The 18,668-nt window shown below is 37.8% G+C and overlaps 1 protein-coding gene across 4 annotated transcripts in view; it reads right to left on the bottom strand.

Moving 5' to 3' along the window:
* Positions 1-18,668, bottom strand: part of KIAA0586 (KIAA0586 ortholog) — an 82,428-nt gene that overhangs the window by 9,736 nt on the left and 54,024 nt on the right. For all 4 annotated transcript variants that reach the window (XM_025177698.2, XM_007422450.4, XM_088149704.1 and 1 more), the window contains exon 32: positions 15,373-15,460. In XM_025177698.2, coding sequence (XP_025033466.2) covers positions 15,373-15,460 — 88 coding nt within the window. The remainder of the gene's footprint in view (positions 1-15,372; positions 15,461-18,668) is intronic.

The following is an 18,668-nucleotide window of genomic DNA, read 5'->3' as shown; positions in this document are numbered from 1 at the left end:
ATCAACATTGATAGGAAAGATGGACCTAAGAAAATAGAAGGACATGCAATCTTTTCAGATTAGGAGGCAATAAGATACCTATTGGAGATATAAAATGCTATACCTATTAAACTAGGGCATTTAGCCAAGGACAGTCAAAATAAACTTCTTAATTTCCATTTCAAGTGGAAATTGCCAAAACCCTTTGGTAAGGTCCAGTTTGGAGAAATATTTGGCACTATAACTCATCTATTAGCTTGTCTATATGAGGCACTGGATAACCATCAAATTTAGCTACCTTATTCAGTTGCTGCATAACAGTTCAGAATTTAACAGCTAAACAGTTCTGGATGATGGATGCTCTTCGGCCCAGAATCTAACAGAGGGTGGAAGGACTTGGAAAAATGTTGTATTGGAATTTCATCCAACATTTTCTCTGTATCATTTTAACCACTTTCTTCCCAAATCCCCTGCCTGGTTTTGGTTTCACTACAGGGGAACACCACTCACTAAATGATGATTCTATCACCCCTAATCATAACATCTTGTCTGACTCTGAAGAACTGTTCCAAGCTTCTCTGGGATTCTATAAAGTCTTTGCCTAATTGGATGGCTGCCTAACCTATGTTCAGTTAAACATGTTCTTCCTCGCATGTCTGAAAACACACCAAAAAATTCTTTGAGATCCTCTTTCTGGGATTCAGATAACTCATAGTTAGTTTGTACTTTTTCTAGTTTCTTTTCATCTAACACTACTTCTTGATTTTGCACAATTAACACTGCTGTAGGTTTTTTAATATACTACTTCCTAAGGAAGTTTGCATGAAGATTTTAGTCTTCCTTAGGCCCAAATCTGTTTCATATTCAACTGCTCCTACCTGTCTGATTATGCAATAAGGACCTTGTCATTTTGCCTGGAGTTTGCATTTGACCCTGTCAATAAAAGCACTCAATCTCCTGCCTCTAAACTTTTCTTTTTTGCTTTTTGTCATACCACATTTTTTTGGCAGCTTGTAAATTCTCCTCATAGAACTCTACTGTAGAAACTTGAAAGCCAACATTCTGTTGCCCTCATCCCACAAACCTAGAAGTACAGATAGTCCCCAGGTTAAGAACACCCAGGTTACAGACAACCCATAGTTAAGAACGGAGCCTACTGTAGCAAAATCTGAGTTAAATACATAATGATTCGAATTAAATACGCAATGGTTTGAGTTCATTATGCAATACTACTTACAGTTGTTGTTGTTCAGTCATTAAGTCGTGTCCAACTCTTCATGACCCCATGAACCATATCGCGCCAGGCCTTCCTGTCCTTCACTGCCTCCCTGAGTTTGCTCAGTTTCATGCCTATTGCTTCAGTGATGCTATCTAACCATCTCATCCTCTGCTGTCCCCTTCTCCTTTTGCCTTCAATCTTTCCCAGCGTCAGGGTCTTTTCCAAAGAGTCCTCTCTTCACATTAGGTGACCAAAGTACCAAAGTAATACAGTACTATACAATAATACTGTTCCAGCTTACATACAAATTCGACTTAAAGGCAGACTTTGGGAACGGAACTCATTCTTAAACTGGGGACTACCAGTATGTGCTATGTACTGACACACCCAGGATGCCTACCTAGAGTTTAAAAATCAAAATACTAACAAATACCACAAACAAACAAATGACTAATTAAATTATAATAATATTAAACCTATTGCTAAAACGGCAGAGCTTGGAAATGCTCTTGCCACTCTCATTTGTAAAAATCAGCATTGTGCTCATAAAGTGCTAGAATACAGTATAACAGAAAAAAATGATGCAGACATGGAATAAAATTTTGCTTCTGAAATATCTTAGACTTCCTGAAATCTAAGAAAAGATGGAAGATCCATAAGGAAATTCAAGGATGGCACTGACTGAGTGATGGCATATGTGGACCCTCCGTAAAAAGTTAAAGCAGTATGGTAATTCCATATTAAACACTAAGAGTAGAAGCAGTCTTAATACCTTCATAGGCCCTGCAAGTTTTCAAGTTAACAAGACTGCCAACACAGTAGCCACCCTGACCACTTAATTGCTTTGGTTTAGTTAATTAAAAAGGACTGTCTCTCAAAAAGCTAGGGTGGCTCTGAGTCTTTACACAGAGATAAAGTGTAAACTAGACTTGTCCTTCCCATGCATCTTCTCTGTTAGATGAAGGCTACTAGTATTATTATACCTTCTGGTTTTTTTCACAAATCATAAAGAACACTGACAATCCAGCACAATTCTACTGCATCTCTTTAGCTACCTTCCCCAGAACTTTAGCAAAGTCTTTGGTGATGGAGCCAAGAATGCTAATCAGGACTAGCATCAGGACTATACAGTAGATCACTTGCATATTCCTAAAGGATCTAATTGTGACAACCACAGAATAATGTAGCATTTAAAATGTATTATGAAACTCTGTTGACAAATTAACAGTATAGCAAGAATCTTGGAAGCAGTTCCTTTATCTGCAGTATGAGCACATAAGGAGGGAACCTTACTAGAATACAGATTACATCAGGGGAGTGAATTTGCAAGGAACATCTTATCATTAGGTAGAGAACTAGTATTCTGAGGCTTTTCTATATATCACCAGGTTTTTTTTGTGTGTTTTGGGGGATAGCCCGGGAGACAATAAACAATGATATGCCACAGATTGTTCACTGTGTCTTTCAAAGTTTTCATAAGCAGCATTCAGGCATTATAAAGATGTCCCTTGAACCACAAGAGCCAGTGTAGCATACTGGATAAGGTGTAGCAGGAGCAGGAAGTTCCAGGTTCAAGTCCTCACTTGAACATAAAGCTTTGGGTTAGTAGCTCACGCTCAGTGCAACTTATCAACTGCAGTAATTGCGGGAATGCAATTAGAGAAGCGCCCCCCCCCCCCGTAAGCCGCCCTTTTCAGAGAAAATGTGGGATACAAATACAGTTAAGGAAAGTAAACTAAATAGTCAGAGGTCCTTTTAAAAAATGGAAGCAGAGGATCTCAGGGGTCCTAATTATACACCAAGTAAGAATTCATATAGAACATACACACTGCCTATCTATAGTCATCATCTGTAAACAGTCTTTCACATGAGTTGTATTTACTAAATTTAAAAAATCAACCCTATTCCCATTAGCAATTCAACAATACTCATCATTCAAAGAAGCAAATCTTTTTATTGTTCCATGTCATGTATTACCTTGGACAATGCCAAGATATTAAAGTATGCTTGTGTACATACGTACATACGTGCATATACTTGCTTACACACTGCTTTTTAAAAAAAGTGGTTGTCTCCGATGCAGGAAATGGTTGCAAATAAAAACTTTAAACCATGCACAGATTATACAAAAATTAAAAGCTCAATGGAAAGGAGACCTTATAGTTGTGAGGTTCAGTAATACTGTACTGATCATCATTCACACATAACACCACTGGAAATAAGAACTGGTTCAAGTTCTAAGTTGTCATTGTTCAGCTAATAGCTTCAAGCTGCCGCAGCACAGCTGCACCAATCCAGCCAGACAGATTTTCACAGCAATGCTTTGATAGCATGGGGGCCCTTAAGTGTCAAGATATAAAAAAAGCAGCAGTTGTTGGCTGTGAAAACAGTCTGATGCAAACCAGATGGGGGCTCACTTGATGGGCAACATAAAAAGAAAACAATGGGTTCATTCAACAAAAGTTAAGCCGCTGCCCAAGAGAGAGTGAACAGAACACAACAATCAACCGGAATAGAAGAAAACAAGAAACAGTTGTGTGGCTCTGGGTGATGAGATCTGCTGCTCTTCAGACTAAACAAAGTTTTGATTTCTAACTCTTAGATTAATTCATTTCATTCCAGATTGTAGACCTCTCTCCATTTCCCCCCTTTCTTCCAAAATCTATGCAATTTATTAATTTTACTTAAAGCAAAAAACACCTTAGTGTATGATAAACTTTACAGGATAATAAATAAGTTATTTCTAATCAGTGTATCTTGAAAAGTACCTAATAAAGCAGAACATTTCCAGGAAGGGTTAGTTCTTAATTCTAAAACAGCTAAGTTATTCAATAGCACTGCTGAACACATTTTTCATTAAGTGATCAGAAATGGATTTTGGTGCATGATAACCATAGTAAATTCAACTGCTTGGAAATTCCTGCTTGTCTGCCATAGTTTCACAGTGGTCTAGTTCAAATTATTGTATATCAGTTTGGTAAGTCAAGACATAAACCTGCCTTATCCATAGTTTCTCATTTAGTATAAGCTGAACAGATGTTGTGTATTTACTATATTTTAATCCACTCTTTAACTGATGTTCTTTGGGGGATTACAAGACAATTTAAGTATTAAAAACATTAAAAATAATAAATATAAAGCAGAATACATTAATATAACATAGATTTATAATATATACACTTAAATTCTAGCCTGATGCAAAAAAAAAAAAAAAAAAGACTGCCAGGTTGACCCTTCTGTGAAGGGATTCTTCAATTATCAGTTTTGGAAGAGGAGAGAAGAGGAACCCAATTTAAATCCTACATTAGCTTAGCCAGACCATGCATCTATGAAGTCAGCTGTGCTTCACAAAAGCTCATGCCTTTTAATAAGTTTGTTAGTCTGAAAAGGTGCTACCAGACTCTTCCTCATATTAATAATGATCCAATCAGAGTCAGTAGCAAGCCCTCCTCCTCCTACTGTACAAAAGGAGATGAATTCAGTAGTAACATTGAAGAGTACAAATATCACGTACCCTGAAGGCTTTATATTATGCTCATATTTAGTTATATGTTTTAGTTGTCACAGCAATGTATTGGTGTGCAAGTCAGACTAGATGGGAAAACACGGGTTTGGTTTTTTTAAAATAATCATTTATAAAGTGGGGGGGTCTGAATCAACAAAATGTGAAATTGATTGCAGAGGTACTGCTGAAAAGTAAATGTACATTCGAGGATTAGGCTGAGGGAGGGGGCTATTTTCCTGCCAAATGCTAACCTTTCAATCATGCCTGAACAAGGCCTCTCTCTCTTTCCTTTCCATCCCTGTCCAGTTATTTTGGCCCCTTGCCATATGTCCCCCCCAGTTTTGTTCCTCATTTCGCTACCCCTTTTCCAATCACCATGGGTTTATTTCCTTCTTTTTTGCTGTTTCTGCTGGAAAAATAATATCTATATGTGTACTTTGGTGTTTCTGGTGTTTGTATATATGAGAGACAATTGTTGGTATATGCACATAAGAATTAACAAATTTTACAACTGGGATACTTTATTTTTAGGGGAAGATTCAATTAAGATTAATTTTTCCCTGGCTCTACCCTTGTTCACAATGTGGCTTCTGCAAGTACATACTCATACATACATATATACAATACACAGGACTGCCTTCCTCCCCAACCAAGAGCAAGATGGAAGGAATATACTTTTTCACAGAAATGTGATACTATGTGTAAAGCAGAGAAGGCTAGTATAAATAACTTGTGTTTTTTTTTTTAAAAAAAGCACAATCTAGTTTTTTAAAAAACTTCCATTAAGGTCTGCCAAAAACACAGCAATCACTTGAAAACTACCATAATTCTTTAGAGGTATGGGATGGGAGAGGCACATACAACATACTGAAATACTGGCAATTAGATTGTTACCAAAATAGGCATAGCTTTTACTTAAAATCTTAAATGGATTTCTGAGTTAAGTGCTGGGTTTCAGTGAACTAATATAGATCTGCTTGATGTTGGATTATATATAGAACAAAACACACATAGTCTGACAATGATGGAATGTTACACGCATCTAGCCAACATTGTTGGAATTACATATGCAGTATTGGGACATCCTCTTTTGCAACCCTAGGCGTGAGAACTAGGAGTCACACTGCAGTGAGTGTATGAGTCAAAGTAAATTCACTTTGTCCCATTCTATGTGAAATTGTCTTTTTTAAATTATAAACTGCAAGAATAAAGAAGGGTCTGCCTCTGGACTGTGCTGCAAATGGGAAAAGCATTACTTTCTGCTTCTCTCAAGGCAATTAATTGCCAGAAGATTTGGCATAAAAGAAGCAAACCTTTGTCACACAATACAATGTGAAATTAGTTGTCACAAAATATGGTGACAGGGTACTGCCTTCACCAGTTTCAAAAAGGGGTTTAAGTAACATTAAGCTCTATTTCTTGCAGCTAATGCAATTGTGATAACTGATATTGTTATGCCAGTCTTGAATAGAATAGTGGGCTACATGAGGTTTAATAAAATGACACTTAATCCAGATAATCATCAGCCCTATGATGTAGAGCAGACTAAGAAATAAACTCCATTAGAAGACTAAATTACCCTTATTAATATTGGCTACAGTAATACATATATTGCAGGTCTGACTATGCTGCACCACCTCCCCATCTTATACTCTTGTGAATTAGGGAGGTATTTGTCTGAGACATTTTCACAAACCTTCTGCATGACTTGGGTTTAAGCCATGTTTTTCACCTTGTTGCTTTGGTAATGGGTCTTGCCTATCTCTGTCAATGTCATCCTCTTTACTCTCTACAATAAGACTGATATATAACCCCATCTGAACAAGGGCAGCTGTGGAGTAGTTTTTCACCTTCTGGCAACTCCTCAGATGGATATGCATTATACATGGGGCTGCCTCTGAAAACAATATGGAAATTGTTGTACTGTATTTTTTCCTCCAAATATTTATCTCTAAACTGAGCTGGCATTCTTACATTTGTTGATTACAGAAGAATAAGCTGTTGAAAACAAAAGAATAAGCAAGAGTTACAATGATTGTAGGCATAGCTGCTGAAAACTCTGGGTATATTTGGCGTTAACATAGCTTGAGGTTGAATGACCTGAAGATGTAATTCCTCCCATATTTTCTTACCTGGACACTAACATTTTCATCAGAGGTGGTTTTCCAGGTTTCCCTGTATTACGAGGGCTGTTTCAATAATAGCTGCCTGTTTGTGTAACACCATCTACTGAGAGGCTTGCCTGGCACATATATTATGGTTCTTTAGTGACAGGCATTTTTTGAAGCATTTTAGGAACTACCAGTTGGAGTGAGATTTTATCTGCTGTTCAGTCTTGACTGTTACTGTAGGTACAACACTGTGTGATGCTACTGATTTATTGTTTATGCTGTTTGCATGTGTGTGTATATATATATATAAAAATATAAAATTATAATAAAAATATAATATATTATATTTTATTCTATGTGATATTTATAATGTATTTAGTTTTAATATTTATGTACAACTGTCCAAAGAGCTATTGCTGATCATTGACTTAAAAATTAATAAATAAGTACATCTTAATCAGCAATTCCTTGATACTCCCTTATTTATTTATTTAAAGAACTTATATGGTTACCTATCTCACGTAGTGATCCTAGGTGGCTCACAATACCCAATAAAAACAAGAATAAAAACAGGACAACCCTTCTCACCAGGTGCCAGGCCAACCAAATTATTAATCTCCTAACTCAACTCCCATGCTAGCCCAATGCTTAGGGGAAGAGCCAGGTCTTCACGGCCTTCTGCAAGGCTAAAGGGGTATTTTACATTTGTCCCTTAGAAAGTTTGTTGAACTTTCTACATAATAAGTAGAATACATATGGTGCTGAAAGTAACAGCAGGAAAGAGCTACTGCCTTTATGATCTGCTTGTAGGCTTTTGGTGGCAATGTGGGAAGTACCAGACACTGAACTCAACCAGCAGTGCTGCTCTGCTGCTAAGCCATCCTTATGCCAACTCTGCTGGCTGGGGACTGTGGAAATTGCAGTCATAACACATCTGGAGTCACCAAAATAAGGAAAGCTGCTAAAAGGATAAACTCAGATGGGCTAGCAGAGCAAATTTCCCATACATTTAGGATCCACAAAATATATCCATAGAGCTCAGTGGGGAATAATCTTTGTTTGGATACCAAAATCCTTTCACCAGCATCACTCATCTCACTGATAATCCTTTCAACATCAGCACTGACCCCAGCAGCAGACCTTTTCTGGCCCAAGCCTGAGAACCTGACAGTTTCCAATTACAGACTCTTACACCTAAACTTCCTTTTCCCACCAGATTATAAATTCATTTATAAAAATGAAATTTTTACTGGCTGAATTTGTTTTGAGACTGATACTCACCTTTGCATTTCAAAATAAAGTGTTGAAAATGATTAATTTTTCTAGCTGCAATTCAGGAATGCAATCTAGAACTATCAAGAAAGGAATTACTGTTTGTTATGGAGGCATAAATATATGTATGGCTATGATAGTATCGCAGAATACAGAATAACATAGCTTCTAAAAGATCATGAGAATCTGCACCATGTTAATTGGGAGATTGGTTGTTATTTTGTAGAAGCAACAGCTATCCAATTATTAAAACAGATAAATGCAGATGTCTGTAGTCAGGGAATATGACTTTTCTAAGTAACTTCGCTATAGCCCCATTTTGTGTACATAAAATGGACCCAGCAACAAATTCAATTTATAGGCTTCTTTTTAAGCCAGAGGGCAATTAAGGACACTTTTATATTTTCTGCTTGGTGCATGTCAGAATGACAGGCACCATACTGTGACTGACAGCTCCAATTTATGAAAAACTGTGGCAAGGGTAATGAGATAGCTCTTGGGCAAATACAGTCATTAGCATCTCAGTGAGGTTTTCTTTATTTACCATTAATATTGTTCCCCATTTATGCAGTATGACCAATGCTTGAAAAGATGAAAGCAGGTCAGCCTCACCAACTCATCATCATCTGCTTTTATTCACAACCATTCAAGTTTGCTGCCAGTGGGATTCTTGCCCTGCCTGGTTGTTTGGCTTCTCTCAATGAAGATGGTGGCAACTATTAGTAGCATAAAGTATGTCTTGTTCTCAGTATCAGGAGGACAAAACTATTCTAGTTACCTCCTGGTAAGCTTCTGAGCCCCATGAAAAGCTAATAGAAATTGTATTTTTGGCAAAAGCCTTCTTAAGTAGATAGAATTCCTAATATCTTCTTCGGCAGATAAGAAAAATCATCTTCCCTTTTCTATGCTTCTATTGACAGAACCCTCCTTTCTTCCTGTTCCCTTTTCAAGCATCTGTTTTATCCTCATTCTTTGATTCAGCATTCAAGTACTTTATCTCACCCTTTACAGGATAGTTGACCTAAAAATCCATGTTACTGCAACAATTTCTGCCAGCATCAGTTCAGTACATACATACATACACACATACACACATACATATATATATACACACATACATACATACATACACAACAATACTTCCTTTCAAGGTAGGAAACATTTTGTGGAGTGAGAAAAGGAATAAGAAATAGCCCAAGTTACTAAAGGCCTGAGATAAGACAAAAAAAGGGAACACTGTGAAAACAATTTTACATCAATACCATTCCTAAGACTACTCCAAACTATCCTTGTTTCTACTACATCCACACAATGCTTAATATATTGCCTTTTTCTTCTTTAAGCTTCTTATCTCTTTTTTTCAGGATCTCATCAACTCCATCTGAACACAACTTTCTCTATCTTCCCTTTACTCTCAACCCATTTGTTCTTCCTTTATATATTTGTTTTGGAATTTCATTATTTGTTCTCTTAATGGAACCCAACCAACTAACTTCCTGCATACTGGTATCAATCCACATTTATTCACCATCCATGCATTCATGACCCCATCTCTTCTTGTTTCAAGTATCCAATTCCCACTGAATTCAACTTACTTTTATGTTTCTCTTGATGTTCCCAACTCTCACAAAGTGGGCAGCATCTGCATGTATTAAAGTTTCTCTACCCAACTTCTCATTTTTAGTAAGTATTCTCCAAGGCTGAAATTCATCTACCTCGTCTAGTTGTTCACCATATATGTGTAACTTGTGATCATTCAATTCATTTTTTCAATCGAAGACAACTACTTTGCTCTTTCATGCATTAATTTTCAGAGCCATGCACTACATTGCATCATGCCATCTAATACTCACTGCAAATAATTTGGGTCTCCAACCAATAATGTGCTGGCAACTGTATTTAAAACATGTAGATTCATATCTCCAACCAGCACAACCATAACACCCTAATTATTTCTCATTGGTCTACAATCAGAAATAAATTAAAACCACAAGCATTCCATATATATTTATATATCAATACTTTAAACAATCAAGGGGACATCAAGCATCCTTGTCTTATTCTCTGCTTAACAAAGCATTCCCTAAATATTCCATTTACTCCCATGCATGTTTTACTTCCATCATATACCCTTCTATCACATTCAGCAATCTTTAACTCCATATTCCTACAGAACATTCAATAATGTGAATATTGTTAATAATAACACCACCTGTGGTGGAGCCGAGATATTGGTGGTGCATCTATCTTTCTGCTCCTTGATCTCTCAGCGGCTTTCAATACCGTTGACCACAGTATCCTTCTGAGCCGGCTCCATAGGTTAGGGATTGGGGGCACTCTTACAGTGGTTCCTTTCCTTTCTCCGGGGCCCATTCCAGTCAGTGCTGGTTGGTGGGGAGAGATCATCCCCTAGGCCACTCAATTGTGGGGTGCCACAGGGTTCTATTCTCTTTTCCCACCTTTTCAACATCTACATGAAACCGCTGGGTGAAGTCATCTGCCAGTTTGCCAATTATATCTTTCAACTCCAGGCTGGCTAAGTGAGGCTGTCAAGGTTCTGTCCCAGTGCCTGAAGGCTGTGCAGGTTTGGATGGGGAGGAACCATCTCCAACTCAATCCTACCAAGACTGCGGAGCTGTGGGTGTTTGGCCCATCCAGATCTGGGGATATTCCAACTTTGACCTTAGATGGGGTTGCACTTCCCCATTCAAGGATGGGGCACAATTTGGGGGTTTTCTGGACTCACAGCTCCTGCTCAATGAGCAGGTGGCAACTGTGGCCAGGAAGGCTTTTGCCCAGCTTCATCTGGTGTGCCAGTTGTGCCCTTTCCTAGATTGGGGCACCCTTCATACCCTTATGGCTTGATTACTGCAACACGCTCTACATGGGGATGCCCTTGAAGACCACCTGGAAGCTTCAGCTGATCCAAAATGCAGCAGCACAGGCAGTAATCTAGCAAATTATGGCAGGTTATAAGTAGAATGGATGAATTATCTTTGAAAAAGTGGTAATAGTCTTGACATCATCTTGAAATTAGAAGATAGCAATATCAAACCACTTCTGTATTATATTAAGAAAACTGCATGGCTGAGTCCATGTAAATCACCAGGAGATCAATTCAAATGTGATTTTACTTTTTGCTTTGTTGGTGATTACTTTTTGTGAATACTGAATATGCATGGTATTGAAACCAAACTATGAAGCTGATCCAGTTCCAAGCTCTCCCTTATAACAATCACTAAGTTTAGGTGTCTCATGGCTTCATAATCTTTGGTAATTAGAATCTGGGAGAAAACCCTAATTGAGGAAGGAGGAATTGTTAGATTTTGGATATGGAATTATCTGTTTCAAATTTTTAGATTTAAGAACTGTTAAATCAGCCTGTCAAATCCAAGGCCATTTAAACACATCTCATTACTATTTCAAACTCTGCTTAAGCTTCTGAGAGTGGTTAGGCCCTATGTTGCACTGAGTCTTGGAAAGCAATTCTGTTCTTCCAGTCCATAGGAGCTGTCCCAGGTTCTGATTTCAGCCAGTTTTGTACCATCCAAAACTTACTTTCTGCTACTGATTGCTCTGTGCTACTTAATGATTCCCCTATTATACTGCAAGCTTTTGATTCAAGCAACACGGCATATTTTGTCACATCATTCTGTCCTTCAAAAGCAATCATCAAAAAAAACACCAAAAACCAAAAATAAATCAAAGAAAACTATTCCATAAACTATTATTTTCAATTTTGATTTGAATTTTGCAGTTTGACTGTGTTGTTACTTCCAACTGAAGCATCTGGTAGGAATTTAAAATAACTGTAATTCATTAGAATAATTTCTGACTAATGACAAGACAACAGCAGCAAAGTATTTTGCAAAGCTAAACAATTTATTAACAGAAGAAATGAGTTCTGCAAATGCATATTAGCTTCCAATTCTTATTTTCAGTACTGCACAGAAATCTTGTAAGTTTTTACAGATTTATTTATTTATATTTCAAATTTAGATACCGCCCATCTCACAAAAAAATGACTCTGGGCAGTTCACAATAAAACAGGAATAAATATTAAAATACAATAAAAACAATAGAAAATATAAAAAAAATAGAAAAAAGAAAGAAAAAAAGATTGTTCTCTTGACCATCCATTTCATCACTATAGCTACAATACTTGCTAAATTTGCTAAAGATTTCTCATTTAACATATTCATAGATAACAATGCAGACAAAGTAGGTCCAACAGTTTAAATGCCAAGTAACAATTACTATTATTGCCTGATAGAACCCATATGGTATTTGGTATAGGAAGTTGGTCCAATACTAAAATTGGCTCAATGATCAAGATTCTTGTAGCAAACAAGGTTTTCACAAGATCCAAGGTTTAAAAAATGTGACAGATAAAGGCCAAAGTTCTGAATCCTTTTCTGTAACCTACCACTGACGTTTATTTTTATTTATTAGAGCTATATCCTGCCTTTATATTGTATAACTCAACTACAATCTGAGAGTGCCGATACTTAGAATGTGTAGAAACACATTCCAGAAAACAGGACTTGTCAAGCACAGATTGTTTTTTAAAGTACTGGGGTGGCAGACAGAAAGCCTCCTCTCACAGCCTCTCCATTTGGCACTGCCCAATGTCTGCCTCTTATTAATTGCAACGGAAGCAATAATCTCCAGCCCATAGACCAAAGCAACTTTGTCCAGGTTGTAGGATCAACAGGATAAAACCAGCTTCTTTATTTGCACCTGACTACAAGCCCTGAGTGTAAAGCAAGGGTCAATTAAAAAGTTAAGAAGCTAATTATCTGGCAAATCTAGAGATCACTGGTATCAGACATAACTAACAACTTATATGGTTTTCTTACTAGAAATCACTGACACAGACAGTATTTAATACAGATAACAGGAGAAAGTTTAAAAGAGATTCAAAAGCCAGAGAAAATTTAAAGCTTCCCAATATTTCCACTAAGTCTAGCAACCTTATGTAATTTTGTCAAAAGCATGTTCCACATTAAAATTAATAAATTCTTATCTGAACAAACATTACCCTTGCAATAATTTCCAATAAGACTTTCATCAGTTAGTTTTCTTTGCACTTTGGATTATATGTGTACTTCACAATATTATATTTATATAATATTTAATTATAACATATAATGAAATATAGTTTGTAAATATACATACACCCCCCCTATATTTCTCTCTCACACACACATATACATATATGGGGAAAAATACACACTCATACACACACACACACAGAGCTATATTTCATACACATACACTCACACACATATAGTTATTGAATTTTGATTTTCCATGTGAAGATGTATTTTTAAAGTATATACAAAAGATTTTTATTAGAAATACAGCCAAATTTATCCAAAAGGAAGATGATCCTTAATTAAAGATTATCTTATGCCACCCAAAAATAAAGGTTATGCAAAGCAAGCAAGCAAGTTCTTTCTTTTACTGTATTCTCAGTGAATGTAAGGTAATCTTCAGACCATTTTAAAGATACATTTCTCAAGTGATTTATTACCTGAAGTAGTTTTCCTCAACTTTACCATTCAGGTAAATACACTACAGTAAATACAACTGCCATATCTGTAACATCAAAAATGTAAAAAATCTCTCACTCTCTCTCTCTCTCTCTCACACACACACACAAACATTTCATCCATACACACACACACACACACGTTTTGATTAAAACAAGAAGTATGTCATTCTTTATAAACTTATAGACAACTATATATTGCTCACTGAATATAGGCTCAAAGATGGCAATGGAGTGACAGCTTTGTAAAGAGCTCTTGACTTTTTATTCATTTTAGTGCTTCTATTTAGTTTTATTCAAGTGGTTTTAGTATTTAGATTGGTATCCTAGAGTACTATATATACCTTCAAACAGTAATCAAGGATGCAATACATATTTCCATGATAACTTGTCTGAATGTAAAATCATTTTTAATCACTTACTAATTTCAGGATAACCCCCTGCATGTCCAACACAGCACATTATTACGCCGAAAAGGGCTGTAATCTGAAACTATCCCCAACTGATCTATGGTTACAAGACTTCACCTTACCATAAAATCATAAATATCTCCAGTTATCCTGTTACATCTCAGTCTAATTAGATTCTATTTTATATGGCATTTATTGCAAAGCAGTTATCCCTTAAACAAACATTAGCATCAGGAATTATTTTTCTGGCTGTGTCATTCTCTATTTTTTAAGAAGAGGAGCTCTCTTCATAAACACATGGAAAAAGAAATCTCCACCCTTCCTCCTTTATAAGCACAGGTCACTGCCATCTTGTGGTCAAGAACTCAGATACAAGCAGATTGGCTAAAATTTGTTTCATATGCTCTCCAGCACCAAATGTGGATTTACTACAAAACAGATCATTCAAGGAAACCACTGCTAATCCCAGTTTTCAGACAAGTATAGCTATATAATAAGGTGCAAATATATGTTTTCTATACTCTGCTAGATACATTTACATTAACATTCCTCAGGAAACTTTGAAAAAAATAAAAATTCTACTCAGAATCTCAAAACAGATTTAGTAAACATGGTTCTGCAATCTATCTTTCAACCTCAACTTAGCATTTCTCTCAATATCTATACCACTGAATTTTAACAGCTTGCAAAATTGAGGTAAACTAATACATAAGTAGATATGATTTTTCTTTTTTCTTTCTTTTGATGGTGCTTTTGAGTCAGTGTTGATTCCTGGCAAGTGCCTGGACTAGTCCCTGCAGTTTCTTGGCAAGTGTTTTGTAAGTGGTTTGCTACTGCCTTCTTCCTAGGGCTGAGAGGGACTGGCCCAAGGTCACCCAGCTGGCTTCATGCCGAAGGCAGGACTAGAATTCACAGTACCCCGGTTTCTAGCCTGATGCCTTAACCACTACACCAGACCAGCTCTCGGATATGAAATACATCACAGTATTTAATAAGAGTTTCGTTGTTCTAAATCAACATTCTTTAACGCCTTAGAAAGACCTTTCCCTCTCTGAACTGGATTGCTTGGAAGCCCTGTTCAGAGTGGAGAGAACTGGGAACTCTCTAGCCTGTTCCCATGCATCTTATTAGACCTTCACTTCACCCACTTATCTACTCCTTACCTTGAGCACCTGCTTTTGGCTATTCAAGCAATGTGTTAAGAAGAGTGACAAAAATATACTCAGCCTTCTACTTTAAACTTAACACCCACTTCTCCCAAATCTGATGGTTCAATATGGGCCAGGATATCAGATTTCAAATATAGTAACAGAATACTTTACCTTTCTGTTGTGTAATCTTGGATTTTGGTTTCACACAGATGACTCTGGAATTCACTGGTAGTGGCTGCAATGCCTCTTGGGGCTTTGTCTGTATATCAGTTATGAAACACATGTTAAGATTATGGCATCTAACTAGATCACTTACAATCAAACAAACTTCAGGAAAATAATTTTTAAAAACCACATTTCTCCACATTTATCTTTGTCCAAGCTTTCTTTCCAGCACAAATTAAAACAGAACTGATAAAATAAGCCCTAGCCCATGATTGCCACCCATGCCATCTGGAATAAAGAGGCATATGAGACTGTAGATTTGTATCATTCACTCTGAACACAGAGACTTTCTTTTTACTCTGAAATGAGTGACAGAGGATATGAGAAGTCACATTTTGTGGATCTACCCATACCAACTACCAAGAACAGTAATTCTTAGTAATTGCTCTTATAAAGTGAGGTGCCCTTCTTTAGGAGATGCTCCTGTCATCAGATACCTTTCAAAAGTGGCAAAATCCTTGTTTATGCTAAGCCTTTGAGATAATTCTTTAGTTTTATTTTATTAATTCCAATGGCAGCATCTAGCTAAATTGGGTTAATCTTGAAAAGTTAAGCAGGGTTACATCTGATTGGATGGGGAATGAGAAAACACTAAGAGTGTTGGCTAACTGGGAAGTTTAAAAAATATACTGGAAGAAATTAATTGCAAATCACGCACTTATGGTTTATTTATTTATTTAGTCGCCCAACTCGCCACAGTGAATCTGAGTGGCTGAAAGCATATAAAAGCATTTAAAAACAAACACAGGCAATAATATGTGCCACTCCAGTTCCATAACATATCTATATCTATCTACACACACATATACACCTAAATGGCTGCCAAGACAACACCCAAAACAACAAAAGCCACATCTCTTGGGCACAAACCAACCTACTGATCCCCAAGCCTGGGAACATAACCAAGTCTTTAACGCTTTCCAAACAATTGGCAGGGTTGGGACAAGTTGAATCTCAGGGGTAATAGTGTTCCAAAGGCCCATTTTCTGGGTCTCCCTAGGTGGTACCCATAACATGTCTCTCCTGTTGGACCTCCCGTTAGAAACAACTGGAGGGAAGCAGTCCCACAAATAATCCAATGCCATGCCATATAAGGCTTTATAAGTAACAACTAGCACTTGAATTGAATCTGAAAGCATGCTGAAAGCCAGTGCAGCTTGCAAAGCAGAGGTGTTACATGGATGTACTGAGGAGTGCCCCTAACTGTCCATGCTGCTGTATTCTGGACCAGTAACAGCTTCTGAATGGTTTTTAAGAGTAGCCCCATGTAGAACACATTGCAGTAATCCATGACTGAGACACGAGTGACTGTGAACAGTGCTTCCTGCTCTAGGAAAGGGTACAACTGCCACATAAGATAAAGTTGTGCAAAAGACCTCCTAGTATGGCTCCAACCTGTTCATCAAACACAAGCTGTGAGTCCAGGAGACCCCCAAATGTGAACTGGTTCTATTTGGGTTAGGGCAACTTCATCCAGAACTAAGACAGAAAATCTTTGGAATCCAGAGGGCCTAACACCCTAAGCCACTCTTTCTTGCCTCATCCTACTGTTCTTATAATCTGTAGCCAGGCATCAGGGGAAATCTCTTTACTTTCTGCTTTTACCTGGGGGTCAGGCTCAGCCTTTGCTGCTATCAATTCCTCCTTCTCCATTTCCAACCTCCTTATGAAAACTGTAGTCTGTGGATATGTGTCTAGAACCTGGGCAATCTCTCTTCCTCCCCATCCAGACCCCCACAACCTCCAGATACTATGATAGAACCTTCACAGCATCACATGGCTGACCAAGGGCCATCATCAGCATATTAATGATACCTCACTCTGTGCCACTGCATGATCTCACCCAGCAGCTTCATGTAGATGCTAGTGGAGAAAGTGTCGAACCTTGAGGAACCCCACAGAGAAAGGGCCATGGTCTAAATCTCTCTCCTCCTATCAACACTGATTGGAACCAACCCTGGAGGAAGGAGGAGAACCAGGACAGCACTGTACCCCCTGCTCCTGAAGCCAGTACCACGACTATGGTATCAAAGGCTGATGAGAGGTCAAGGAGAGCAAGGATGGATGTGCCACTCCATCCTGCTCCTACCAAAGATCATCTACAAGTGCAATGCTTTTTCAGTCCCATACCCATGTCTGAAACCCAACTGAAAGAGGTCCAAACAATCCACTTCTTCCAGGGTTCTCTGAAGCTGAAGCACGACCACTTTCTCAAAACCCTTCCCTAAAATGGAAAGTTTGGAGACAGGGAGAAAGTTTTCCAACACAGCTGGGTCCAGTGATGGCTTCTTGAGGAGAAGGTGAACCACTGCGTTCTGAAGTACAGGCAGAACTACACCCTCCCTCAAGAATGAATTAATCACCACCAGGCCCTACCACATCTTGTCTCTCAGGAAGCCTTAGCTAAGCAGGAGGGCCATGGATCCAATACATAAGTGGCCACACTCACTGTTCCAAGGACCTCATCCACTTCCTCAGGACTAACAGGTTATCCCAGATAACCAAGCCAGACTGAACCTCAGTCACCTCCACAGAACTGCCTCAATGCCAGAGTCCAAGTGGAAGTGAATCTGAGGCACTTTATTTGACAGATGCCTAGTGTATTCCTCGCAGCATCCTGCAAGTGGACCTCTGGCTTCCCCCATTCCAGGAGGGACCAGGCCTCTCTAAACAGGGCTGTTGGATGGCTAACTGTGGATGCAATAAAGGTGGAGAAATATTGACTTTTCACCACCTTTACTGACTAAAAAAAACTATGTAGATGGGACTAAGAAATGACAAGAAGTTGAGCTGGATCTTTACTTATGTGAATTATGTGCATTTACTTTTTGAATTAGTAATGAGAAATGAGATGCAAATATTCCATGCAAAGAAACAAAATCTAGACAGCTGTCTCCATGGCAAGTGAGACTGCCAACAAACACTACCTATAACATCTGAATTCAACTTCAGTCTATGTGGGTTCTGGTTTGACAAAACACCACTTTTTGATTATGATAAAAGAAACAACACTTCAAAGCCACTTCCAATATGAAATAGGATAATACACAAAAAGTATATGATTCTACTTCTAATGAAATCTTCTAAAAAGTGTAGGAAGAGGTTGCATTCTAATGTACAGATAAGCTTTTGCAAAGTCCAGAACACCTCTTCTTGGCTTTGGGTCATTAGGACAACTACATCCATTGGAGCACTCTATATTTAAAATAATATTAAAACAGCCCAATACATTGGCAATGGAT

Source organism: Python bivittatus, unplaced genomic scaffold (genome assembly GCF_059951505.1).
Source record: "Python bivittatus isolate LINGU-HERP-01145 unplaced genomic scaffold, Pbiv_v1 ctg000580_np1212, whole genome shotgun sequence".
Classification (NCBI taxonomy): Eukaryota; Metazoa; Chordata; class Lepidosauria; order Squamata; family Pythonidae; genus Python; species Python bivittatus.
The sequence above is the reverse complement of the archived record's forward strand: the minus strand, read 5'-3'. Positions and strand labels throughout refer to the sequence as shown.